We start from the raw sequence: 26,439 nt of genomic DNA, 5'->3' as shown, positions 1-26,439 counted from the left end.
CTGGATTCTCTAACAAGGTATTTGTTATTGACATTTGTCATCATATTTATCTGCTAAGCAAGGGAAGTGCCCTAGAATTCTTCAGGATAGAGTCACTGCAAAAAAAAAAAAAAAAAAGAAAGGTCAGATTCTCTTAATTAGTTCATTATATTCCTGTCATGTCTTTGATACTAAGTGACTTAGTTTATCATATTCTAGAATTTATCTTTGTGATTATGGTTACTTGTGGTTCAAGGTATTATATACTGTAAGCTTTCTCAGTTGTAGGCATGGCATTACTCCTCTACTTTTTAAAAAATATTTATGTGTATTTGTGTACCTTAAGTGTGTTTGGTGAAATGATCATTCTTTTAGGTTTCTAGTCATATTGGGCAGTTGAAATGACATTTCTTTTTCTAGTTGTACCTAGATTCTTTGATGGCTTTAATTGCCTTTTAGGAAAAGTTCTATTTTGTTATTTATGGTTTTTATAGAAATAGATAAAGTGTATTGCCCCTGAAAACCTCTCTCTGTTGCTGTGTTTGAATAAACTGCTTTTGTGTTTTCTTTGTTAATCTCAAGTATGAATCCAAAGACTGGTCTATAATGAATTTTCTGAAGTGATCACTAAAGATTGTATGTAAAAGGGACTTTTAATACCAGTTTTCTTAAATAGAATATTTCTGTGATGCCAGAAACTTTTCAGAAGTTTCTGTTGTTTAGAATAGTCTTTTATGCATATGAAAACATTATTGCTGTATCTTTGAAAGTTAACTCTGATGCTTTTTGAAACAAAACACTAAGTTTGAATTGAAAATACAGCGTAAACATTTCCCCTCCAATGTATAGAATGTTTCTGTACTATCTTATGAATTGTCAGATGTTTTCTAAAATAAATTTGAAGAATCTCTGACTAATGAAGATTGATTGCTTTTTAATTAAGAAACATTTAGTTTGAATAGAATGTAATTAATAGATTAATTTTTATTGATAAGCTGTTACTTCATTTTTCCCTGTTGAAGCATTTTGTTGGGTTTTTTTTTTGTAAAAAAAAAGTTAATATATTGACATAGAATTGTTTTAAAATTTATTATTTTATGGTACATATTTCTCTGCCTTATTGTATATTTATAACCTGTCTTGAGGCAACCTTTTCATGAATAAATTATTATAAGGAATCATAGTCCACAGTTGAGTCAGAATGTAAGTTTGGTTTCTTTGTACTTTCTTTGAACTAAGTCTTAGAGGTTCTTTAAAATGAGGTCGTCTAAAGCTGTGTGGACATTTTGTACTCCGAGGGTTATCACAGTATTTCATGTTCTAAAGAAAGTTTTCAAATCTTTAAAGGAAATTTTCTGTAGACTTGGTCTTACTGCTAAAACAATGTTACACAAGTCTGTAACTTCAGTTAAGTTTTACAGCTTCAGAGACCATCTTTTTTTCTTGAAAATTTTGTGATCTTGTTCCATTTTTTGAAAGCACTTTATTTGTTGGAATATGTGAAATAAAAATATCTTTTCAAAGATATCTTTGCTTTATTTTTTTGGTTTTGCATCAGTTAACTCTTTAACAAGCTATCCCACAATTCATTGGCTTGAAACAACAGAATTTATTATCTCATAGTTCTTGTGAGTCACAGACCAGGCATACTTTATCTGGATCCTGTCCATCAAGGTTTCTCACAAGATTGCAGTCAAAGTATAACCTGAGGCTGTGGCTTCGTCTCAGGGCACAGCTTGGGGAGGTTCCACTTCCCAGCTCCCTCACATGGTTCTTGGTGGAGTTCAGCTCCTTGAGGACTCTTGGACCGAGGGCCTCAGTTCTTCACTCCCTGAGGCTTCCCTCAGTCACTTGTCCCGCTGGCCTCTGTGTAGAGCAGCTCACCACAAGACAGCTAGTCTCCATTGGAGGGAGCCAGAGAGGGCAGAGTGGAGTGGGCAGGACACAGCCAGGGTCCTTTTGTGATCTATCTCTGGACTGATACTGTATCACTTTCCCAAATGTTAGTCCACAGAAGTGAGCCACTAGGTCCTGCCCACACTCAAGGGGATGGCCGCACATTGGCCTCAGGAGGGGGTAGTCACTGGGGGCCGACTTAGAGGCAGCCTGCCTTGAGTTCTACAAGTTTTATTTGATCTGTGTTTGCTAGCTAACCCTCATGCACATAAGTTCCTGTTACACCTTCCTGCCTTCTCCCTCTACACGTGCAGAGAGACACGAAGAACGCACACACTCTGATGATGGTTTCGCACTATACTCCTGTACCCGTAACCAGCTTCTAGGGGCAGCCTGGGTTTCACACTTGGAGTTAATCTTCTCTGGTCATGTTTTTCAAGAAGGCAATAGTAAATATTTATTGAACATTTAAGTTAATAATTGTTGAAATGAATATGTATGTGAGGTGGTCATTTTGATTAATTCTACTTGGACAGTTTTATAAAGGAAGTGACTGAGCTGCATTTTATCAGAGGACAAGTAAAGATTTTACAGGCAGAGGTAACAAGTACAGTCTCCAGAAGTTAAAAAAAAAGGCAAGACAGCATGGTATGTTCTGGGAATGGTGAGAAGTTAGTAAGAATGTAATGAAGAGTCTTTTGAGTGGGATATAATGCTGGAGAGTAAGTCGGAGTAGTTTTTTTCTTGTGTTAAGGTTTTAGGGCCTAACCGAGTTAGTGAAGCCCTTCAGCGGGGAGAAGGGCTCTACTCATCAGTGTTCCAGACAGAGCCATTCCGTGCCTTCCGATGGAAACCTCAAGGCCACCTTAATCATGGAAGAGTGTGAGGCAGCATTAACACAGTGCCAGTAGTTTCAGAGAGAATATTCTAAAAATGTGACCTTTTTGAAGATTAGATATGTTAGATTCCCAGCTGTCCCCTAAAGAGCCTCTTGTTCTTCTATAATCATGTGTTTTTTTCTGGGAATAAAGACTGAAAGGTTGTTGTTGAAACACACGAATACACCAGGATTCTTGGCCCCCGGAGGAGAAGAATTTAATCCGGGGCCAGAAACAAGGCTTGCTCACTCAGAGATTTTGTGTAATAAAGTTTTATTAAAGTATAAAGGAGATAGAGAAAGCTTCTGACATAGGCATCAGAAGGGGGCAGAAAGAGTACCCCCCTGCTAGTCTTCAGCTGGATGTTATATAGTCACTAGCAGTCTGTTAATGAAAGAAAGAAATGTCTTAAAATTCAGAATGGCACCAGGCCCCTCGCCCATAAGATGCATTTTGGGATAATCTTGGCACCAAATGGTTTATCCTGGGCCATAAAATGATTAACTTGAATCTTAAAGAAGGGCAGACCACCATACAAATAGTTTCATTTACATAGATTAGGGGAACAATATCTGAGTATAACATACTGGTTTGTCAAGTAGGTTCTGGGCCAAGAGGCGGAACTGACTTGGAGACAGAGTTTGGGGTAAAGGCATAGTACATTAGCATAGCTTAAGACAAACATTTCCATAAGAAAAAGGCATTGGTTATCTCTAGGCTCAAGAACAGCTAACTTCAGGCAAAACCTGGTGTCATGGCAACACAGTATTTTAAGAGAAACCTCCCTTTAAATTTGTATACAGAAGGAAAAAAATATTGCTAGTTTGTTTCCTCCTGCCGCTTAAGAGAGATAAAAATGTCTGACACTTGCAGGCTATTTCCTCCATTTGGAGACCCCTCTCTCCTTGGGGACCCCTAGATTTCCTATCAACCTGCCTAGGAAATGACTCTCTGAAGACTGTATTTACTAATCACTTATATAATCCTCCTTACATATAATAGAGAAGGAACATGCCTGTTGATTTTCTCTTCTGCCTCTCACTGGCTGGACTGAAGGCTTGGTGTTCCATCTGAGGACAGCATGCAGCAAAAAGGAGTGGGCCTCTGGGCTCCATGGAGCAGAGCCTCCAGCTCCTGCTTTCTGTGGGAGAGAGCTAACTTCATTGGGGTTAAGCCGCTGTTATTTTGGCTTTCTATTACAGGGAGCCAAACAAAGCTCCTGAGTAATTTAAGTCAGATATAAGATACAGAAGTATGTAGGAATAAAACAGTACTGAAATGCTAGACAGCTAGTTTAGAGGACCTGGTTAACTGGCCTAAGTCTTGAATGGGAAAATAATTTGTATCTTTTGGAATGGGCTGATTTGAGATGGCTTATATTATACCCTCTGTTCTTATTTCCTGTGTATCCAGCTTTGATTTTGCGTTATTCACTGCCCACTCTCTTCTACAGCTTCTGGTGCAGCTTCTACAGTCAGGCTCCTGTTAACATCTTGGGTTCCTTCTACCCTCTCTTAACTTTAACTTTGACCCAGATGTCCACCTGTGAGTCTCCTCACTATCTGTATTCTCTGTATTTGCTTTAAAGATGGAACAGTTGAAAACCTGGTTTATTGGCTCTGTGCCTTTATTTTCTTACATCACTGGAGCATAGTTCTGAATACAGTTAACTCCTGAGCAGTGCAGGGGTTAGGCGCACCAACTCCCTGCTCAGCCAAAAATCTGCATATAGTTTATAGTCAGCCCTCCATATATACAGTTCCTCCATAACCATAGATAATGTAGCACTGTAGTACTTACTGTGGGAAACAATCAATCTACGTTCAAGTGGACCCACACATTCCATACCTGTGTTGTTCAGAGGTCAACTGTATATCATTTATGTTAGGACCATGGAAACAAAGACTGAGTCTGGCATATCTCCTGATTTCCAGTGACGTATTTCCAGCTCACAGTATTTCTGTTATATTACTGTTTAAAATTTTTATTTCTAGAGAAAAATTTTTGACAGAAGTCATTTATGTATCTGACTATGTGTGTCATATACTTCTCTGCATTTCAGCCTAAAGCACCAAAGGGAAAAAGTGTAGGACAAGAAAAAAAAATCATCCATCCATATAGTAGAAAAGCAGCTCAAATTACAAGAAAGGCCCACAAACAAGAAAAAAAGGAAAAGTAAGTATCTTCATTGTTTTATGTATTGGTGAAAAACCCTTTTATACAGTTATTCCTAATCAGTACTCCTTTTCTCGTCCTTTGATAAATATTCAAGTGTGTTCTGTGCACTAAGGTAAAACAGTGAACAAGGATTCAGCACTTAGAACTTAACCTAAAACATACATAAATATAAATAGGTTGTGATGACGGCCATGAAGAAAAATTTAAAAAGATTATGGGATAGAGAGTGAGGGAGAGATTCTGTTTTACATAAGATAGTCTTGGAAAGTGTCTCTGAAGACTTTATATTTGAGCAGTGAGCCATGCAGACATTTATTAGGCATTTAGGTGAAAGTACCTATTAGATGTCAAAGGTGAGATACAGAACGGGCTGTTGGATGTGCTGGCTCTGGTGCTCAGAGGATAGGTTAGGGATATAGATGCAAATTTGGGAGCCATCAATATCTAGCTGATACTAGGAGTCCTGAGACTGGGTGGGATCACCTGACAAATAAATGAAGACAGGAAAGAGAAGGACATCAAGGATTGAGTCCAGAGCCCCTCAGCCGTTTAGAGGTTGCAGAAAGGAGGAGGCTCCAACAAGTGAGACTTAGGAGGAAAAAAAAACGTGTTTCAAAGAGAAAATAGTGATCAGCCTATGTCATTTGTTAAAAGATTAGGGCTGAGAATTGATTTAGTAATTTGATTTAGTAAAGCAGAGATCACTATATATTTTTTTCTTTAGTTGTTTCCTTAGTTTCCTCCAGAAATTTCCTCCAGAAATTTCAGCTAACATCTTAATATAATTCAAATTAACGTCAAGTTCATTTGAGCAATATACCAAGAATTTGCTCCACTGTAACTCCATTCTGAGCCCCTTCTTTGTACTCTTATTGTCAGATGTGTTCTGCATGCTGTCACTAAGTCATGTGCGACTCTTTGGATTATTTACAACCCCATGGATTATAGCCCGCCAGGCTCCTCTGTCCATGGGATTTCCTAGATAAGAATACTGGAGTGGGTTGCCATTTCCTCCTCAAGGGGGTCTTCCCAACCCAGGTATGAAACCCACGTCTCCTGCATTTGCAGGCAAATTCTTTACCACTGAGCCACCTGGGAAGCCCTACTGTCAGATAAGTTAGGCCTTTATACATTGTAAGTTCATAAAACACAGTTTCATGATTATTGTTTTTATGCAGTTGTCTTAAGTTAGGACAAAAAAAGTGTTACAAATTAAAACACATTTATACTGTCTTTTTGGAGAAGGCAATGGCACCCCACTCCAGTACTCTTGCCTGGAAAATCCCATGGATGGAGGAGCTTGGTAGGCTGCAGTCCACGGGGTCGCTAAGAGTCGGATACAACTGAGCGACTTTGTTTTCACTTTTCACTTTCATGCATTGGAGAAGGAAATGGCAACCCACTCCAGTGTTCTTGCTTAGAGAATCCCAGGGACGGGGGTATTTATCTGTGTGATTACCTTTTATCATTGGTGCTTCTTATTTTTTCATGTGGATTCAAATTAGTAACTGTTGTCCTTTTATTTCAGTCAGAAGAATTCCCTTTAGTGTTACTTGTAGGGAGAGTCTGAAAATGACAGATGCTCTCATTTTTATCTGAGAATGTCTTTAATTTTTCTGTAGGACTGTGCTTCATTTTGAATTTTCAATATGTATGGAATTCTTGGTTCATAGTCTTCTATTCAACACTTGAAATGTCACATCTTAGTCTTCAGGCCTTCAGCGTTCAGACAAGAAGTCAGCTGTTCATCTTATTGAGGGTCACTGTATGTGAGGAGTCACTTTTTTCCTGATGCTTTCAAGATACCCACTTTGTTTTTCAGTAGCTTTACTAGTGTGTGGATATGCCTAGGTGTGGATCTCTGAGTTTATTCTACATGAAGTTTATTAAGCTTCTGGGGTATGTAGGTTAATGTCTTTCATCAACTTGGGAAGTTTGGAACCTTTATTTTTTCAAATACCCTTTCTGTCCTGCCCCTCTCCTGTGACTCCCACATGCATATATTAGTATGCTTGATGGCATCCCCACAGATCTCTGAGACATCTTAATTTTTATTCTTTGTTTTTGCTCAGAGTGGATAATTTCAGCTGGCTTCTTATGTTTGCTTGTCTCTGTCTACAGGTCCAGCCCTCTGTACTTTCTCTGGTACAGTTTCTACTGTATGGTATTTTAAACTCCTGAGTATAGGCCATTCTTGTTTCTTTGTGAGTCTCCTACTTTTGTGTTCAGAACTGAGCGTTTTAAATAATACAGGGTGATAACTGTTGTTACGGACATATTGATCAAAGCCCCCAATTAAAGGAACAGCCTTTTGATTTTCCTTCCTTAATCTTGTTTTAACAGCTACTCATCAATCACAGCTTCCGCTTCTGTGACCTTGCTTGCTCACCTTGCTTGCTTGGGCTGCCTGGGGAAGGGAGGGATCTGAGCTGTTTTAGCGAGAAGTTTATGGTGTATAAAAAATAACCAAAACAAAGCTGGGGCACTCAGCCATTGGAGGCGACTCCGCGCAGCCCACACAGGGCTGCATAACTCTGGTATTCTGTGTCTTCAAGTGCTGTTGGTCTCTTTCCGACACCACGGTTTCCATAACAGTCCCATCCCCACTGTCATTTAGGTTTGCTGCTGTTGCTGTTTGCTTTGTGACTTTCCTGGACTAATTTTGTAAAAGCCTGTTTGTTGTGTGCAGTGTTTGCAGTTTCTGCTCAATTAGTGGTCAGCTAATGTTTGGACAGGGGTTTGTTTAATTGCTTTTGATAGTAAGTCAGCCTTTATTGAGGGGCTGTGTAGGTCTGTTGGACATACTTTCAGTACTCCAGGAGGCAGTTTGTATAGACTTCATTTAGCATTTGCACAAAGCCTCAGGATTATCCAGAAATGAGAGAGTAGGATCTTCTCGGGTCTTTCTTTGGCATGAAAGCAGTCCTGAATGTACACCTGGCATTCTAGATTCCTAGGAATATGTTGCAGCGAGCATTTCAGAGCCCTGTATTGAACTTCCATTCCTTAGGTTTTGCTTTTAAATTGTTTGGGTCAGCCTTTTGTTAGTCCTTAAGTGGTGATATCACTCAGGCAGCTGTTGTTGTAGACAGTAGCTACTGAGATTGTTTCTGAGAAACAGCCTGGGGGTTGGGCTGCTTCCACAGAAAGAGCTCTGCGATAGATTACAAAGTAACTCTGTTGCTGCTGCTAAGTTGCTTCAGTCTCTCCGAATCTGTGTGACCCCGTAGACGGCAATGGAGCATTTCCGTCTGCTGCCATGTCAAATGGTGACAGTGCTCAGGATGAAGCTTTGGGGGATTCCAGACCTAACTGTTCTAGTGACTGCTAGGAGGATGGCTTTTACAGCTACCCTGAGTTGCTAACACATTGGTTTATAAGACTACTGCAGAGCTGGGAAGAGGGGGATGGGATAAAACACCACAGAGCTTGCTGTTCTTACTGAGACTGAGTCATTTTTCTTCAGTAAATGCTCCTTTGATTGTTGCATGCCTTTGGTTAATTTTTATACTTCTGAAAAAGTTGATTTTGACAAGTTTTGTCAGTGCTTTCTATAGATTTTTGTAAGTTCTTGTTCTGCCATTCTGAAAGTAGCTCAGTATTCTTGATGTGAAGGAATTCATAAGAAAGTTTTCTTTATTGGAAAATGAAACGTGTATGCTGCCTCTTCTTTTCTCCCCTTCTTGTCTCTTAGCCTCTCTTTGATCAGCATCCCATACTGTAATTTGCCTATTCTTCCCTGGGCCTCTGGGCTGTGAGAGTCCCCAGGAACTGCTATGAAAGTAAAAAGTGAAAGTTGCTCAGTCGTGTCCGACTTTGCAACCCCATGGGCTGTAGTCCATGGAATTCTCTAGGCCAGAATACTGGAGTGGGTAGCCTTTCTCTTCTCCAGGGGATCTTCCCAACCCAGGTATCAAACCCATGTCTCCTGAATTGCAGGCGAGTTCTTTACCAGCTGAGCCACAAGGGAACTGCTATAGGAACAAATAAAAAATTCCTTAAAATGAAGTTATGAAATCAAAATAGATATGATTTTGATTATTTTAGAATAGCCTTAGCAGTTTGATGAGGCAGTGGCACCCCACTCCAATACTCTTGCCTGGAAAATCCCATGAAGGGAGGAGCCTGGTGGGCTGCAGTCCATGGGGTCACACAGAGTCGGACACGACTGAAGCGACGTAGCAGCAGCAGTTTGGTGAATGCTAAATACATTTGCATAGTAGCTGATAAAAACCAGCTGTTTTATTGTTACATTCCTTGCCCAAGACCAGTTGGGTTAGCAGTTTCAAGTTATTTGGCTAGAAGTTTTCTTGTAAAGAATAGGCAAATGCTATGAGAATATAGTCAAATTTTCTTTCCTCTTTGTGATGGTGGGTCTTTGTTTTGTACATTAAAGATTATTATAATGATATTGCTTTAAGATGGTAATTTTTTAACATCAGTTATTTTTGTATCACTTTCATGAATTTTTTTCTGTATTTTTTTGACATGATTTACTACTTACATGATTTTGCTATCACCTATACCAGTATTTCACTAAGTTTAGTGTACATGAGATACACGCCTAAAGTGTATTAAAACAGTTTTTGGGGCTGCACCACTAGAGGTTTCCTGATACAGGGCTTCCCTTATAGCTCAGTTGGTGAAGAATCCGCCTGCAATGCAGTTGACTCCAGTTGGGAAGATCCACGGGAGAAGGGATGGGCTACCCACTCCAGTGTTCTTGGGCTTCCCTTGTCAGAGGGAGTCAGAGGAAGAAGGGTGACCAGGATGGAAGACAGTGTTTGTACTGTCATTTTTCAGATGACATCCATGCACTGTTTTGGTTTTTAGAAGTGAGCCATGAGGTCCAGCCACACTCAGGGAGGACAGGGGTGTGAATATCAAAACAGCAGGAATCTACACTGGGGACCCTCTTAGGCATTACCACATCCTGCCTAACACAGATCCTTGATTTTATAAGGAAGAAAGATAGCCAGCAGCTGGAGGATTCTTTGTACTACTTCCTAAGATTTATTTTTAGGGAGGTAGGGGAAGATTGGGGTGGATATTGTTAGGGTGCAGTGCCCTTGACCAGAGGTAGAGGGTACAGACACGAGCTGCTGGGTTCATCAGATGGACTCTTAATACCTGAAGATACTGAAGGCATGAACAGCGGTGTAGAGTAGGAAGGAGTCAGACACTGTTTATCTTCAGCATTTGAATGCTCTGATTTAGGACTATATGAAATACGTCTTCTGTTCCTATTAAAGAAATTAGTGCAGTTTGAGGACTAGTGCATTTCAAGTGATGCTCAATTTATAGGCAGGAAATAGTTATTATTCTATATCATTCTGTATCATTTGTTTTATGAATTCTCAGCATAGCAACATGTTGGTACTGTATATTGTCAAATTTTGTCCCATAGAGTAGGTAGCAAAGAACTATAGATATCAAATGAAAATAATTTCACTTAACAAACATAATGGGTAAGAATCTAGGTAACAGCTTGGAGAATTTAGTCTCAAATCTCTCTCTTTCATTCCAGCTTCACTCCCCTGTAGTTCAAGCCCTCAGTGTATTCATTCAGATCCATAGCAAACTTGACTTCTAACTAGACTCCTCCCTCTAGGCTTATTTGAAAGGAATGAATTCTTCTCAGAGTCATTCTCAGCCGTATTATGTAGTGTTCTGTACTTCTTTCTAAAAATCATCTTTGAGGTTTAAATAGCATATGACAAAATAGACATAACTTAAGTGTACAGCATTTGAGTTTTGACAATACGTGGTGTAACCCCGTGATCAGTATGCTGGAGTGTGTTTTCATCCTCCCCCAAATCTTCCCAGTTAGGTCTCAGCCCTCCTCCCCTAGCCTTGGGCACCTGTTGTTTTGTTTTTTAATAGATGATATCTATCTTTCCTAGCATTTCATGTAAATGGAATCATACTGTATGTAGTTTCTTGTGCCAGTCTTCTTTTATTTAGCATGAAATTTATCCATGTTATTGCATATATTAGTTGTCTTCCATTGGGGAAGAAGCTGAAGGTCCAATACTTTGGCTATCTGATGTGAAGAGCTGACTCATGGGAAGAGACCCTGGTGCTGGGAAAGATTGAGGGCAAAAGAAGAAGTGGACGGCAGAGTATGAGGTGGTTGGATGGCATCACCGACTCGATGGACGTGAATTTGAGCAAGTTCCAAAAGCTGGCAGAGGAAGGGGAAGCCTGGCATGCTCCTGTCCATGGGGTTACAAAGTCAGACATGACTTAGTCACAAACAACAAGTTGTCTTTCTCTTTCATTACTGAGTAGTATTTCATTGTATGGATATGTGGGTTTTTATCCATTTACCTGTTGATAGTCATTTGGATCATTTATACTTTTTGGCTTTTCTCAGGGTCGGCAAGCTGAGTGACCATCCATCCATTTTTATAAAAGCAGTTTGTTTTACTGAAGGGCAGCTCTGTCCATTGCTTTCATGTTGTGGCTGTGATGGCAGAGATGAGTAGTTATGAGACCAGCCACATGGTCCTCAAAGCCTTACTTGTTACTGGCGAACGCTTAAGTGAAAATGATCAACCCTGCTGCTGCATACAGATAAAATTGTCATAAACGTGTACAGGTATTTTCGTGGACATAAAACATTTTTCTTTCAGTTCTTAGAACTGGAATTGCTGGGCTATGTAGTAGATATGGGCTTCCCAGATGGTGCTAGTGGTAAAGAATCTGCCTGCCAGTGCAGGAGACATAAGAGACTCGAGTTCGATCCCTGGGTCAGGAAGATCCCCTGGAGGAGGGCATGGCAACCCCTTCCATATTCTTGCCTAGAGAATCCCATGGACAGGGGAGCCTGGAGAACTGCAATCCGTAGGGTCGCAAAGAGCCTAACGTGACTGAAGCAGCTTAGCAGGCACACACATGCACAGCAGATGTATGTTTAAGTAAATAAGAAATTGAGTTTTTATAAAAACTTGTTGAAAAGAATGAAGTCATGTAGGAGGTGTAATGTTTACGTATGTATAATAATAAAATTACCTTATCTGTAGTGGTAATGCCATTTTATTTTTTTCCATGACTGATGTATAAGAGTTGGGCTTCCCAGGTGGTGCTAGTGGTAATCTGCCTGCCAATGCTGGAGACACAAGAGTTGCTGGTTCAACCTCTGGGTCTGGAAGATCCTCTGGAGGAGGAAATGGCAACCCACTCCAGAATTCTTGCCTGGGAAATCCCATGGACAGAGGAGCTTGGCTGGCTACAGTCCATGGGGTTGCAAAGAGTTGGACACGACTGAAGGGACTTAGCCTCTGTTTCCTCTCGGACATGTATTATCATTTTTAAAACAGATTTGAGCCAATCTAGTGAGTGTACAGTAATGTCTCAGTGTGGTTTTAATTTGTATTTCTTTATGACTAATTATATATTTTTATGTGTTTATTGTTTGCTTTTATGTCTCTGATTTGATGAAAAATCTGTTAAAATTTTTTCCCTTTTGATTTTGAGTTGTTTGTCCACTGTTAAGTAGTAAGAACTATTTATATATTCTTAACGCAAGTCTTTTGTATGTTATTTGTATTGTGAATATTTTCTCCCATTCTGTGACTGAAATATTTTTGTTAAAAAGGCTTCATTTTATTTCTCTGATTTTCTAGTTGTTTAAAGTGGGAGGGTAAATCTGATCTGCTTTATTAGTGCAGGGACAGTGAATTTTTTTTCCTTCATTGCTGTATCCCTAGTTGATAGCATTAAGCATCGAAAAAAAAACTAGTGGAAGGTTATTGCTGAGCCATGAAAGACGCTGGGATTCTTGGCCTCTGGAGGAGAGGAATTCAACCTGGGGCCAGTGACAAGGCTTGATCGCTCAGAGCTTTTGTGTATTAAAGTTTTATTAAAGTATAAAAGAAATAGAGAAAGCTTCTGACATACACATCAAAAGGGGGCAGAAAGGGTGCCCCCCCTGCTAGTCTTTAGCAGTAAGTTATATACCTATTAGCAGGCAGCTAATTAATTAGAGGAAGGAAATGTCTCGGAACTCAGAGAGTGGCACCAGGCCCCTCACCTACAACATGCATTTTGAGATAACATTGGCACAAGGTGAGTCATCCCAGGCCATAAAACGATTGACATGAATCTTGAAGAAAGGTAGGTTTCCAAGCAAATATGTACTCCCATTAACATAGCTTAAGAGAACATTTGCGAGAGTAAAGCATACTGGTTTGTTAAGTAAAACATACTGGTTTGTCAAATCCCTTCTGAGTCTTAGTTGGAACCAACTTGAAGAAAGAGTCTAAGGTAAATACATAGTTCATTAACATAGCTTTGGAGAAGGCAATGGCACCCCACTCCAGTACTCTTGCCTGGAAAATCCCATGGACGGAGGAGCCTGGTAGGCTACAGTCCATGGGGTCGCGAAGAGTCGGACATGACTGAACGACTTCACTTTGACTTTTCACTTTCATACATTGGAGAAGGAAATGGCAACCCACTCCAGTGTTCTTGCCTGGAGAATCCCAGGGACTGAGAAGCCTGTTGGGCTGCCGTCTATGGGGTCGCACAGAGTCAGACACAACTGACGCGACTTAGCAGCAGTAACATAGCTTAAAAATTACATTTCCATGAGAAAAACACATTGGTTAGCTCAAGGGCTGAGAAAAGTTCAGTTGGAACCAGATGTCATCATGGCAACACAGAATTTTAAAGGAAACCTCCTTTTAATTTTGTATAGAGAAGGAAAAAAAAAATCTGACAATTGTAGTTTGTTTCCTCCTGACGTTTAAGAGAGAGAGAAAAAACTTCTGACGGTTGCAGCCTATTTCCTCCCTTTGGAGATCCTAGCCTTCCGGCATGTTACCCTCTCATTAGCGTCCCTCTTTTCTGAATGGAAAAGAGTTTTTTCTTTTCTTTTCTTGTCCTCCTGTGGGATCTTAGTTCTCTGACCAGGGAACAACCCATCCCCCCTGCGATGGAAGTTCAGACTGTTAACCACTGGACTGCCAGGGAAGTCCCTGAATGGATTAGAATTCTATTTTGAATTCCATTTTTTTAGAGTAAATGAGCTCTTTTTCTTTGTTATAATTTGTATCAACTTTATGAAAAGTAAACATTTTGTTTTATTCCTGTTGAAGTTTAAAAGATGACAGTGATGTATTTTGGTCTTGATGGCAGCACTGTTTTCTAGAAAGTCCTATTACTCTTCTGTGCACAAGCATTATGCATATTACAAAATTCAGACAAGCTTTCCTTTGTGTTTTCAAAACCAGTTTGTTTTATAGGTATCCTTTAGTCACTGCAGAGCAGAAAAAAATTTCTAGTAACATTTCGTGATTTAAAAGAGAAGCATGGTGTCGGTGTTTCTTCTTTAAGAAAGTTAATTTCATATGCATAAAAGTGATCTTTGAAAGGTTCTTAAGGTTCTTTGGGTAGTTTTTCTTTTTGGTGTTTTTTTCAGATTTTTAAAACTTGTTTTGGAAGTTTTCTAACACACATGCACTTTTTCTCCCAAGATTGAAGAATGAAAAGGCGTTGCGTCTCAACCTTATTGGTAAGTGGATTTACTTGTTTGAAGTTCTTCCCTTACCTATTTTCTCTTGACTCTCTTAGTGAAATACTATTTTTATCTCTACCAGATAAAAGTGATTTTGCCAGATTAAGTAAATTTTCTATACCAGACTTATTAAAATAAAGTCAGTCATTAAACTGTGAGAACAGTGTTAATATCTAGGTCAGTTTTCTAGAAATTTTTAGTATCTACCTTTATCCATCCCTCTCTCTCTCCAGTTTAATTCTAGCTTCCTGACCATTAGAATTATGAAGGGTTTTGGAAACAGCAATTCATATTTAATGATGTGAATATATCCTCAGTCTATATCTCAGTGTCACAGTCTTTTTATGTGTGTGTGTGGGTGTGTGATCAGATTTATTATTGGTAAGGTTATCTGATAAGTCTGAGATTTAATGAGTGGCTACTAGGCTTTTTAACTAAAATGAAAGATATTCAAACCATTAACTCTACTGCCTTATCAGGCAGCAGAATAGTATTTATAAATGGTTTATCAGTAATCCTGGATAGGGCCATTTCTTGATTTGTAATACTGAGAAATCTTACTGAAAGTGGCACCCCTGTGGTCTGATTGACTCATAAGCACGAAGTCTGCTAGCTTTTTGATAATAGATGTCAGTCATTCTGCATCGTATACAGCAGATCTTGTATGCTTAGTGTATTTATTGACTTTGAGGCCCTGAACAGGTTACTTAACCTTTCTCTTCTAAATGGAGATAATAATAACCCTCATAGGATTGTAAAAGTCAAGACCTGTGCCTATACGTAGCACCCACTGCTTACTGAAAGTTCAGCACACACCATCCTCTTCATTAATCTAATCAAACTCTCCTTTTTTATTTCAGACAAGTTCTATCCTTTGCTTTATAAATACTTGGAACTTCATGTTCTTTTAAAGTATTCTTTATTTTAAAAAATGTTTTTTATCCTTACTGGATAAGAAATATATACAGAAAAGCATCCTTCCTACCTTTGTCATTTCCCCAAATTAAAATGTGACAGTTCAGTTTCTGACAGGCTGGGTTAGTTAGCTTTGAGCCCACATAAAACTTTATATTTAACTTTGAAATAAATGTTGATACAGTTTTAAACACATTGATGTTGAAAATTATAATGAAGACCTTTGCTTAAATAATGACTTATGGTGTTAAACTGTTTTGGTACTTGTTGTTATAGGTGAAAAACTGCAGTGGTTTCAAAATCATCTTGATCCCCAAAAAGTAGGATATTCAAAAAGAGATGCTTGTGAATTAATTGAAAGGTAAACACTGGGCATGTTAATAAGCAAAGGGTCAGTAATAGGAATTCCCCAACTTGGTTCTGCAGATGCAGAGTTCTGTTCTGGATTTATAGACAAGCAGATAGACTTTGTTATAAAGACCTTGGGTTGGTATACTAGCTTAGTCATTTTAGTAGGCTCATCACCTTTCTGAGCCTCAGAATGGCAGGTAACCCAGTTTCTTGACTTCCTTGAGAAATGACATCAAAACTCACATCTGCAGATGGAGGTTAACAGATGGAGGTGAGGTAGTTTGAAGAGCATCTAGGCAGAGAGAACAAGGTCTGAAAAGCCTGGGGATGGGAGCAGCCTATTTAGTGATCTGCCAGACATTTAATATCACTGAGATAATAGGTTCCAGGAGGGAATTGTGACAGTTTGAATAAACAACCAACACATAAAGGATCTCAAATATCAGTGTAAGAGTTTGGACTTTACCCAAGGACAGTGGGAGTCATAGGAGACTTTGAATAGCAAGTAGCTGTGATGCTCACATTTAAACTTTTGAGAGTGAGGAAAATGGATGAGGGGGCAGACTGTTAAGAGTCTGATAAAGCCGTCCAGGCAAGAGGTGGTGGTGGGAGCAATGTGGTAAAGAGAAATGGAAATGTCTAGAGAATTTAAGGAGGTAAAAGTCTCAATCTTCAGTGTAAACTTAAATGTGGCATAAAGGGGAGAGAGAGGAGTCAGGGTGACCCAGTCTTCATCTGTGTGAATGGGGGCGGCGGCCAGGGCAGAGGTAGAGCAGGTTCTGAAGGGACCAGGGGCAGGGCGGAGGGTGCGTTAAGGCGTCACCTGTCAGCCAGATGGAGACATCCAGGAGGTGTTGGAGTGTGAGGACCTGGAGTTGACACTGTAATGGCAGGCTTTCATTTGTTCACAAAGATTTGAGAGTGCTTGAGTTACCAAGAGAAGGTCTGAGGTCTGAGAACTTGAAGGAATCTAGAGGAATATGAAAACTTGAGCAAGGACAGGCAGTGGCTGGGGATTATGTTTTAAATGAAGTAATATAAGCCAAACAGATTTTGTAAGTCAGACCATCTTGTTTTTCAGGTATTTGAATCGATTCAGCAGCGAGCTGGAGCAGATTGAGTTGCGGAACAGCTTCAAGGACAGGCAGGGCCGGAGGCACTGCTCTCGGGAGGCAGCCATCAGGCAGACCCTGGAGCGGGAGCAGCGGCAGTACCAGGCCCACGGCCTCGGTGCGTTCCGTGCGGCTTCCTGCTGTCTTGTCTCTGTAACTTACCCTGTTTATTTAGTTCACTTTGATTTTCCTTTTCTTTCTTTTTGAATATTTGGAATTTTTTAATTCATTCTTTTTTTCTCCTACTTTCCGAAAACTGTGTCAATTCTGACAGTGACATTTTTCTACTATGATAGTAATGTTTTCCTCTCCCTTCAGGCATGTGCTTAACCTGCTTTGGTCTAGGGTTATTACTTGCCTGGGTCCAGTCACATCAAGTTTCTTTAGAGTAGGTACTGTGTCCTCTTGCCTTTGTAATTTTTGTAGTAAAGAGCTATACTTGTTGCAGCCATTCTTGAGAGATTACAGAAATCAAATTTTCTTTCTTAGCACTGTAGCATTTCTTATAGTTGGTGAACACAAGTGTGTTGTTCGTTTAGCAGCATTGTCTGAAGAAAAGTGCTTAGGAGGAGAGGAGAGGGCACTTGCAAGGGCTTGCAAAGCCCACCAGCAGAGAACGACCCAAAGGCTGCACATGGCCTACAAGTAGTGTTTGATTGGCATATGAATTGTCAGTATAAAAAGATCTGCTGACTTCACATGAAAAATGTAGATTTCTGGATGCCCATTAAACATATGGTCTGACAGCATTGTTTGCTAGAGCAGAACAGCAGCCATCGCTTTTAGACTCAGCATTCCGTGGTTCCAGACCTCCCTTCATTCACGTTCCCTGCCTAGTCCCTGTAGGCACTCGTGTGGATTTGCCTGGAGAATACAGTAAATGAAATGTTTAATAGGAAAATTAGGTTTTTTTAGCTTTAATAACAGTAGGAGCCTGAAGGCATTATCCTGTGACTCCTTCTGTGTAGGTCCCAGCCCTGGCAATAGCGGTACTTGGTCCAGGAAAGCCTGGGCGGCCCCCCAAAGGCATTCTCCCCTCAGGCCAAACCTCCCTGGTGGTTTCTCACTATGACTGCAGGGTGCAGTTCAGCAATACCCAGCAGGGAGCATTGAAAAACACAAAATTTAGTGCTTGCAGGTCCTGGAGGGTACAGGACATGCCTGAGGGGCTCACAGTGAGGGCTTCAGTAGAGAAAGGGGGGGAAAGCAGGGACCGGGGGTCCTGCCATTGTAAGCGTCATAGGTGGAATGCCCCGGGTTTCAGGGGCTTCCTCTTCATGAAGATGCCAGAAAGGAGAGTGGGTTCGCTCAAGTGACCAGTCCCCTGAGGTGTTCTGACTGGGTGGGGCAGCCTGGTTTCTGACCTAGTTGTTCTCTGCAGCTGTGTCAGAAGCTGGCAGTAGGTTCATTGAGTTGGATGTCTTTGCAGTCAAAAGGTTAACTTCAGGCACTTATACCTTCAGTAACACTAGGAACCCTGAGTAGATAAGAAATGTTTTTTTACTGGAAAAACAACAACAACAGAATAGCTTTAGAACAGTTAGATCTCTACTTAGACCCTTGCAGCTTACTAAATAACAGCACAAGTTACTTCCTACCTACTCCCCAGCCTTGTTACCTTCCATTTAAAAATAGAGATGGATTGCACACCTCCCCTTCCCAGGTCGTTTAAAAGCCAAACAAGACTGCATGTAACATGTAGGGATTGAGGGAGAGCTTCGGCCAGTCCTGTGTCCTTTTCACTTAAATTTGTCTGTGCTTATAGTCTCCATTTCTTCATCTTCCATTTTCTCTGGAACCCCTTAAATTAGGCTTTTGTAGCCACCACCCACCCCAGTGTTCTTGCCTGGAGAATCCCAGGGACGGGGGAGCCTGGTGGGCTGCCGTCTCTGGGGTCGCACAGAGTCGGACACGACTGATGTGACTTAGCAGCCACCACTCAAAGTCCTCGTTGCTGATCAACTGTTTAAGTTGCTAAGACAGATGGTAGCTCTGCTGGGTACCAACTCTCATAGTCAACTTCTGTGCAGCCTTTGATACAGATGATCCCTTCATTTTTTGGTCACATTTTATATTTGGGGTAGTAGCCCCTGTCCTTCCCCAGTTTTTCTCCCAGTTCACTGGTCATAATGTCAGTTTCCTAAGTTGAATCCTTCTCATAGCCTCACGAACTAAATAATTGGCCCAGATATTTGTCCTTGGGCCTCTTGTCTTTCCAGTTTATACCAGGTCCTGCATTTATCTCATTTAATCCTGTGCTTTTAAATACCATCTAAATGTCATTACTTCCAAATTTATGTTGCCAATCCTAACTTGTCCCTAGAACTCCAGACTTGCATTATCAAACTTGAGTTTCTTAAAATCTCTTCTTGAATGTCTTCTAGACAGCTCCAATTTGTCATGTCCCAAAACAAAGTCCAGCTTTTCTCCTAAAACTGGCTCCTCTTGTAAGATCCGTATTTCATTCAGTGACATCACCACTTGCCCATCATCCTGCAGACATTTCACATCCCACATCCAGTTCATCAGCCAGATACACTTGGAGTCTGATGACTGGCACTGCTGCTCTGCTCTCCTGTAGCTCGAGCCACCCGTCTTTCAGCTCTGCCCTTGTCATGCCCTCCCAGGTGGCTCTGCGCTCAGTCTCTTCGACCTGTAGCCGCCAGGTTGAGTAGCAGTAATTGACAGCACATCCCAGGTCAGACATCCTCCTCGGGGTGGGGCCAGTGCTAAATCTCAGACCTTCTGTGCTTCTGGTTGTGCCTCAGCCCAGGGAATGTGGTGACACAAGTCTACAAGAGTCTAGAAACATGGGCAAAATTGTCAGAGATGCTGTCAGTAAGATTCAGTGAAGACTACATACTAACATCTCTCTGTTTTGCCCCTGTTTGGTATACCCATTCCTCACTCACATTCTTATTTTCTGAAGCTGTTGTAAAGGTCAAACATTTTTATTGTAATTTGTTTCATTTTATACATTCTATTTTAGAATACATTATTTAATAGTGTCTTTTATTTTTTAATCACCTTCTTAAACTAAGTCCTTTATACTTTTGAAACTTCTTTTCATTGTAGCTTTGTAATCATGCTTTGAAAGTTTGTTTTGCTTTGGGCATTCTTCTGTCGTTATTTCTTTTTCTTCCTGAGATAATAAAGGAAGGAACTATAAATACTGTAATAAGAAGACTTTACCTAATAAATATATTTTCTTTTCCAGAGATTCCAGACATTTTAAATGCAGATAATCTGAAAACGCTTAGGTGAGTTTGTTGCATTTTTTTCTTTGTTAAAGCTGCATGTAAAATACTTGATAGATAACCTTTCTTCCCTTCTGAGTATTCAGGGGTTCTTTTTCACCTCTCTTTCATCAGATAAGTAAGAATTTTCCTAAGTTGCATTTGTTAGAAATGCCTGAAATGATAGTGACCTAGTGCTTTTGTTTTTCAAAATACTTCAAAATTCTTCAATATAGTATTTAAAAGAACTGGATGTCACTGTTCCTGTTATTAAAAAAAAAAAAACAAAAAAACAAACAGTCAGCAGCAGACTTGGTGGCTCAGAAACCCATTCCCAGACTGTTTGCAGCACTTCCTTCTGGAGAAGTTGGTTGGTGGGAAGGGAATCATGAAGAATCAGGTGACCAGTGACCTCTCTAATAGTACTCTGTAACCAGAGAGACCAGTGAGTAGGATTTCCAGTTTTTAGTTTTCAAACATAAATTATTTTTCTTTAGAAAATAATTTTTATTAATCATTTTGGCCTTAGGTAGGTCATGTTGTTCAGCCTGAAATTTTAATTGAAATTAGATAAATTAAGTCCATGTTATTTGAAACCCTTAAGCTTATTTTATATTATTATACTTCTGAATTTATAGAAAATATTTAATATTTATAAAATCTCGGCTCATAAAATTTATCAGTCGTATTTAAGAAGTGGTTCACTTTTTTAACTCATGTACATGTAGTTATAAGTACATGGAGCGTAAGATTTTTTTTAGATGTTAATTTTTTTGCTTGTAATATTAAGTAGTCAGATATATAAGTATTCTCTTTATTCATTAAAACGGTAGATTCTGTCTCCTCCAAAGGAAGCCAAAAATGAGAAGAAATTAGCATAGACTGTTAGTATTTTTATCTAGCTAGAGTTCACTTCTCAAAACAGTCTTCATTTTGTTCCCAAAGTAGCTGAACATAGGATTGTCACAGAAATGCTGAGGTTGAGAAACTGGAAGTTTTCTGTTATAAGAATTGTTTGGTTGCTGAAACTTAATTGTGACTTACCATTGTGTGTGAAGAGAAAAACCTTTTCTGACTGTGCATTTTGGAGATTTTCCAGTATGGTATAGTTCCTGCTTTTGAGATTTCTTGATACTGTATGTCCTGATAGAGGGAAGTGTTGAGGTTAGGGATCATAAAAGAAAGGAACAGCCTCCTTGTAACTTCTACCTAATGTTTTCCTGCATTGTTTTGAAAGTCTTGAATATGTGAAATTCCCTGGGCAGTTAACTGCTGTTATAGATTAATGGGGCTTCCCTGGTGGCTCAGATGGTAAAGAATCTGCTTGTAGTGCTGGAGACCTGGGTTTGATCCATGAGTCAGGAAGATGCCCTGGAGAAGAAAATGGCTACCCACTCCAGTATTCTGGGCTAGGAAATCCCATGCACAGAGGAACTTGGCCGGTTACATTCCATGGGGTCGCAAAGTGTCAGACGTGAGTGAGCAACTATAACATACTATAGATTAACGAGAAAGTGCAGTAAGTATGGAACATGCAAACCTCAGTTTGGGGGACATTATTTTTTTTCCCTGATGCATTTATATTGTTTCCGTCTAGTACATTGGAGTCTGCTGTAAATTTATAAACTTTTTTTTGCATAGGTTTGAATATTGATTTCATTCCCCACTTCACCAACTCTCTGCATTCTCTCTTTTGTCTAGGGAATGGGATTTTGATCTGAAGAAATTGCCAAACATTAAAATGAGAAAAGTCTGTGCTAGTGATGCGGTGCCCAAGAAGTGTAAGAAGAAAGCTGTGACAACTATAGACGGAGATTTAGGGGACTTGGAACTGAAAGATGAGTCCAGTGACACGGATGAGGAAATGACTGCGGTGGCTTAAGTGTCTTTGCTTGAGTTGAAAATAAATAATTTGATAACTTGAAGTTATACTTGAATTGATTATGGTAAATAATTGTCTCAACACATGAATTTCCTGTTTTATCTTACTCTTATATTTTCAGTTTCAAAAACAGTGTGGCAATTTTTACTTAAAAATGAATGTTGCTTTTCATTTACATTAAGTTATTAGCATAGATAGAAGTACTCTGCAGAATCCATTTAATTTGAATTTCTAGGTCTGGGAGACCAATATGAATGAGGACCCAAATGTTACAATTTTTTTTATAACATGTTTACTTAGAATCACCTAATATCACATTTTGGGGCATAGGCAGTAGCTGTTTGCTAGAAGGTTAATGTGGGTACTTCTTGAGTAAGCAGTGATGACAGCAAAACTGCCTTTTAGCAGTGTTTTTCACTGTTCTTCCTCTTACGCATCAAACCTGTTTTCTTTCCTTATGAAATAGGAAAAATGTGATACAGAATTTATATACACTTATGGATTGTACATTGCTGTTATTTATTATCTTTGACCCAGAGTTAGGTAAATGGTTAAAGAAGAGCCACCAACTTATTCTTATGTGGATCTCCTGTTATCTAGATAAAGGGGATAAATAATTTCAGGTTGGCTAATTTTGTTTGTATATTATTTTTTACTTTCTCATTGTGAAAAGTATTAGGTTTTATTTGTGGAAACAGAACTAAAGATTAGAGAACTAGTTATTTCAGTTGTCTTATTTCTTCTTCTGAGAGAGAGGTTAAATTGAGATGTAACTCAGTGTTTCCAGCATCATGGAAAACATGACTGGGGTAGAATGTTCCTAGCAGAACTTGTTAAATGCAAGTTTCTTCTGGCCTGTTTTCTGAAGAGAGCAGTGAAAGTGCATTTTCAAGGGAAGAAAATTCTGTATGAGGTAACCAGGTATCAACTGTCTTGTTAACAGCTTTTTTACTTCAGAAGGTTAAAAATAAAACTTACAATTTTATGTTAGGTTCTTATTATTTAATTTTTGGTGATTTAACTAATGCTGACTTGCTTTGGCTTTAAGTAATCCATGCAGAGTATGGTTTTATGGTTATATAGTAAGCTCTTATGGAGAAGGCAATGGCACCCCACTCCAGTACTCTTGCCTGGAAAATCCCATGGATGGAGGAGCTTGGTAGGCTGCAGTCCATGGGGTCGCTAAGAGTCGGACATGACTGAGCGACTTCACTTTCACTTTTTACTTTCACGCATTGGAGAAGGAAATGGCAACCCACTCCAGTGTTCTTGCCTGGAGAATCCCAGGGACGGGGGAGCCTGGTGGGCTGCTGTCTATGGGGTTACATAGAGTCAGACACAACTGAAGCGACTTAGCAGCAGCAGCAGTAAGTTCTTATCTCTTTGGTCATTGGAAAATTTCCTTCTTGGGGGAAGGGAGTTCATTTTTTGTTTCAAAATGACTACAAAAACTGAGTCATAAATTACAGTAAAGAGAATAAAAACTGCTTTATCCAGTCTGGTATTTAAAAAGCATTACTGTTGATGCTTAAAAAGAAATACTGTCTTATTTCACAAGAATAACTTGTGAAAATGGCAGAACATTCTCCTCCAACATTTATTTCTAGTTTTCCTATGCTATCAAAGCAGAAAATATAACAGGCTCTGCTTGGAACCAGAACAGATAAGTGCTTGTTGAGTGAATTTATGACCATAATTGTTATGTCACTCCTGGCTAGACCAGAGTAACCTGAGAGATCATGTGTCTTTAGAGTAATGCTCCTAAATGGTCCCCTTAACCATTGTCTGTGGAACATGCTCTTTCTTCAGTGATGCTTGTCCCGTCCCCTTTTCTGTCAGTGTTAAACCTTTGAGAGATAGCTTCTCTAGTCCACGGACATGGAACCGAGGAAAAGTAACACTTTGTTGGCACTTTGTAAACTTGGGGTGGACAGATAATAAATGGCAGATAGTAAATATTTTAGATATTGCAGGCCAAATGTAGTGTCTGTTGCATATACTTATATATGTATGTCATGGCCATACTCAGATAGGCTACAGACTAGGTTTGGCCTGCTTGCCAGAGTTGGCCAATCCCTGGTCTAAATCAGCAAGCTGAACTCCACGGACTTGGGCTTATGATACATTTCTAAACTCAGCCACTAACTGCTGTCTGTAGCTGCTATTCCTAATACCTGGCTGCTTCCTTGCCTTGCAGACATTGGTCTCTCTCTGGGACTCTGTTCACCTTAAATAGCATTCTCTACTCTTATAGTCCTTATGCTTCAGGACAGAAGATTGAATGGATGTCCTCTTTGGCATGTTTATTTGATAGGGTGTGATTTTATTCTTGATCCCAAAATGATTTTAGATTCACATTAAAATCAAGAGGAAAGTAAGAGATTTCCCATGTACTCCCTAGCCCCACATGCATAGCCTCCGCCTTACCAACATCCACCACCAGATGGTACACGTGTTGTAACTGATGAACCTACATTGACATCCAGCATGTTTGGAATGAAATCCACGTTCTGTACCATGGCCAGACTAAACAACTACCATGGCCAGAGAGGCCTGAGGTGCTGTGATTGCCGCCGTCCTCTCCACATGCCCTAGGCTGGCCTCATTTCAGACTCACTGTCTGCCTGTCCTTCCTTAGGGTGGCCAAGCCATGTCCCAGGTGGGGACAGCTTGGTGCTGGCCCCCCGATGACCGTGTGTGTCCTCTGAGGCCAGGCTGGCTCATGGCGTTCCTGAGCCTCAGAAGAGTGCTGTGTGGTCTTCTAGAACAGGAGGGCATGGGGTACTGTGTGGAGCTCCCACAGGGCACTGCATGTTTGCCCCCCTATTTTCTGGGGAGTAAGTCACCACCCCAGGTCTGATCAACTGTGAGACTCCCTTCTCAGTCCTCTGTGGCTACAGGCTGTGAAACGGCTTTACTGCACCGTGGTCCTGGCTTCTCAGCAACAGGGTGCCCCCGCCTTATGCAGTGTTACTGCATCATGTGCCCCTTTTCTTCCTGTGCCTTCCCTTTGGGGCAAGACTCCCGAGGAGCTGGCACCTCTGTTTGTCTTTCCTTGGGTACCTCTGTAAGGGGTGAACTGTCTTAAACTCTAGCACAGACTTGTTTCCCCCCTGGCTGGATCTTGCTGCCATGTCTTGTTCAGGACTCTGCTTCCTGCCCTGCCATTTCCCTGGGTTAAGGAGTCTACCCTATCCTTGCTGCCCTTGGTGTATCTGTCACAGCTCCCGGTTTAGGTCACTAGCTAAACACACAGTGACAATGATTTATGATCTAGGTTTGTTTGTTGTAATTTGGGAGGCTGAGAAGACAAATGCGCATGTTCAGTTTGGACAGAAGAATGAATGCATCCTATTAGACCCTGAATTCAGGCTTAAAAGTTGGGGCTTCAGGGGGGATGTTTTCTTCACTGATCACTAACCCTCTTAGGTTTGAATTAGAGTCCCTCATTTAGTTTTTATTACCTCTGGGTAGGAAAATACTGTTACATTCTTTTGTATATCCAAGCCTTATTCATCAGAGAATCTTTTTCTGGATTACATTCTGATTTTTCTTAATTTTTTTTTTCTTTAAAACAGTTTGAAAGTCTGTGTAGATTATTTTCATTGATTTTCTCTTACTAACACACCTATTTAATCTTTTCTAAAATGCCATATGTTAACCTATGTTGGCCTTAAAATATGTTCAGACCCTGCTTAAAAACCCAGACCATTGCAGAATCTTAAGAACTCAAGGCTGTTTGAATGTTACAGATACAGATCTGAAGAAATTCAGGTAAGTTAGGCAAAAAATAAATCACAACAAAAGTTTGGGTCACTTATTTAATATACAAAGTCTTTTTTCACAGGGAATTATTTGTTTTCCTTAATTTGTCTTAGTACGCATAATTCACAAAACAGTAAATTGTTAATGCAAGAGAATTAGGAAAAACCAAAAAAAGTACAAATGCTCAATCCCCAAAATTGCACACAGGTAACGTTTTTCATTTGTTTTAATGCAGTTTCAAATGGGCTTTCTTCAGATGTGGAGGAAACACTGCAGCCCAAAATAACAGTACTTCCTCTCAATTGTATTGATATGTAAAATAGCACCTTTGGGCTGACATAAAAGGAAAGTAAATTGGTTTCTGTCTTTCTTAATTAAAATGTAAGTCCTGCACAATTATATGACAACTACAATAATGACAATGTTAAGTTTGAAGAGCTCTGCTTTGTTCCAAAATATTAATTGGCATGAAAGGAAAGGTGAACTGTGTCAGGCAAATGAAACACTCCCCCACCTCACCTCCATGACAGTTAGAATATGTTAGTGATGCCATTGCTCGAATGGGCTAGTTTTCCAGCCAAAATACATAGATGGTTCAGGGACCTTTTGCAAAACAGATTAACTATGCAGCTGTCTCTCTGGGACTGTAATCCCATGAACAGCAGCTCTGTAATCCCATGAACAGCAGCTCAGGATGAGATTTAATCCTGTATTTAGAAGACTCCTT

The 26,439-nt window shown here is 40.0% G+C and overlaps 1 protein-coding gene across 1 annotated transcript in view; it reads left to right on the top strand.

Moving 5' to 3' along the window:
• Positions 1-22,002, top strand: part of TMA16 (translation machinery associated 16 homolog) — a 31,621-nt gene extending 9,619 nt beyond the window's left edge. Inside the window, exons 2-7 of the mRNA XM_055587573.1 lie at positions 4,816-4,928; positions 14,411-14,448; positions 15,643-15,727; positions 16,799-16,947; positions 20,047-20,089; positions 21,767-22,002. Coding sequence (XP_055443548.1) covers positions 4,816-4,928; positions 14,411-14,448; positions 15,643-15,727; positions 16,799-16,947; positions 20,047-20,089; positions 21,767-21,947 — 609 coding nt within the window. The 3' untranslated portion in view covers positions 21,948-22,002. The remainder of the gene's footprint in view (positions 1-4,815; positions 4,929-14,410; positions 14,449-15,642; positions 15,728-16,798; positions 16,948-20,046; positions 20,090-21,766) is intronic.
• The last annotated feature ends 4,437 nt before the right edge of the window (positions 22,003-26,439 follow it).

This window comes from Bubalus kerabau, chromosome 7, assembly GCF_029407905.1.
Source record: "Bubalus kerabau isolate K-KA32 ecotype Philippines breed swamp buffalo chromosome 7, PCC_UOA_SB_1v2, whole genome shotgun sequence".
NCBI classification, from domain to species: Eukaryota; Metazoa; Chordata; class Mammalia; order Artiodactyla; family Bovidae; genus Bubalus; species Bubalus kerabau.
The sequence above is the reverse complement of the archived record's forward strand: the minus strand, read 5'-3'. Positions and strand labels throughout refer to the sequence as shown.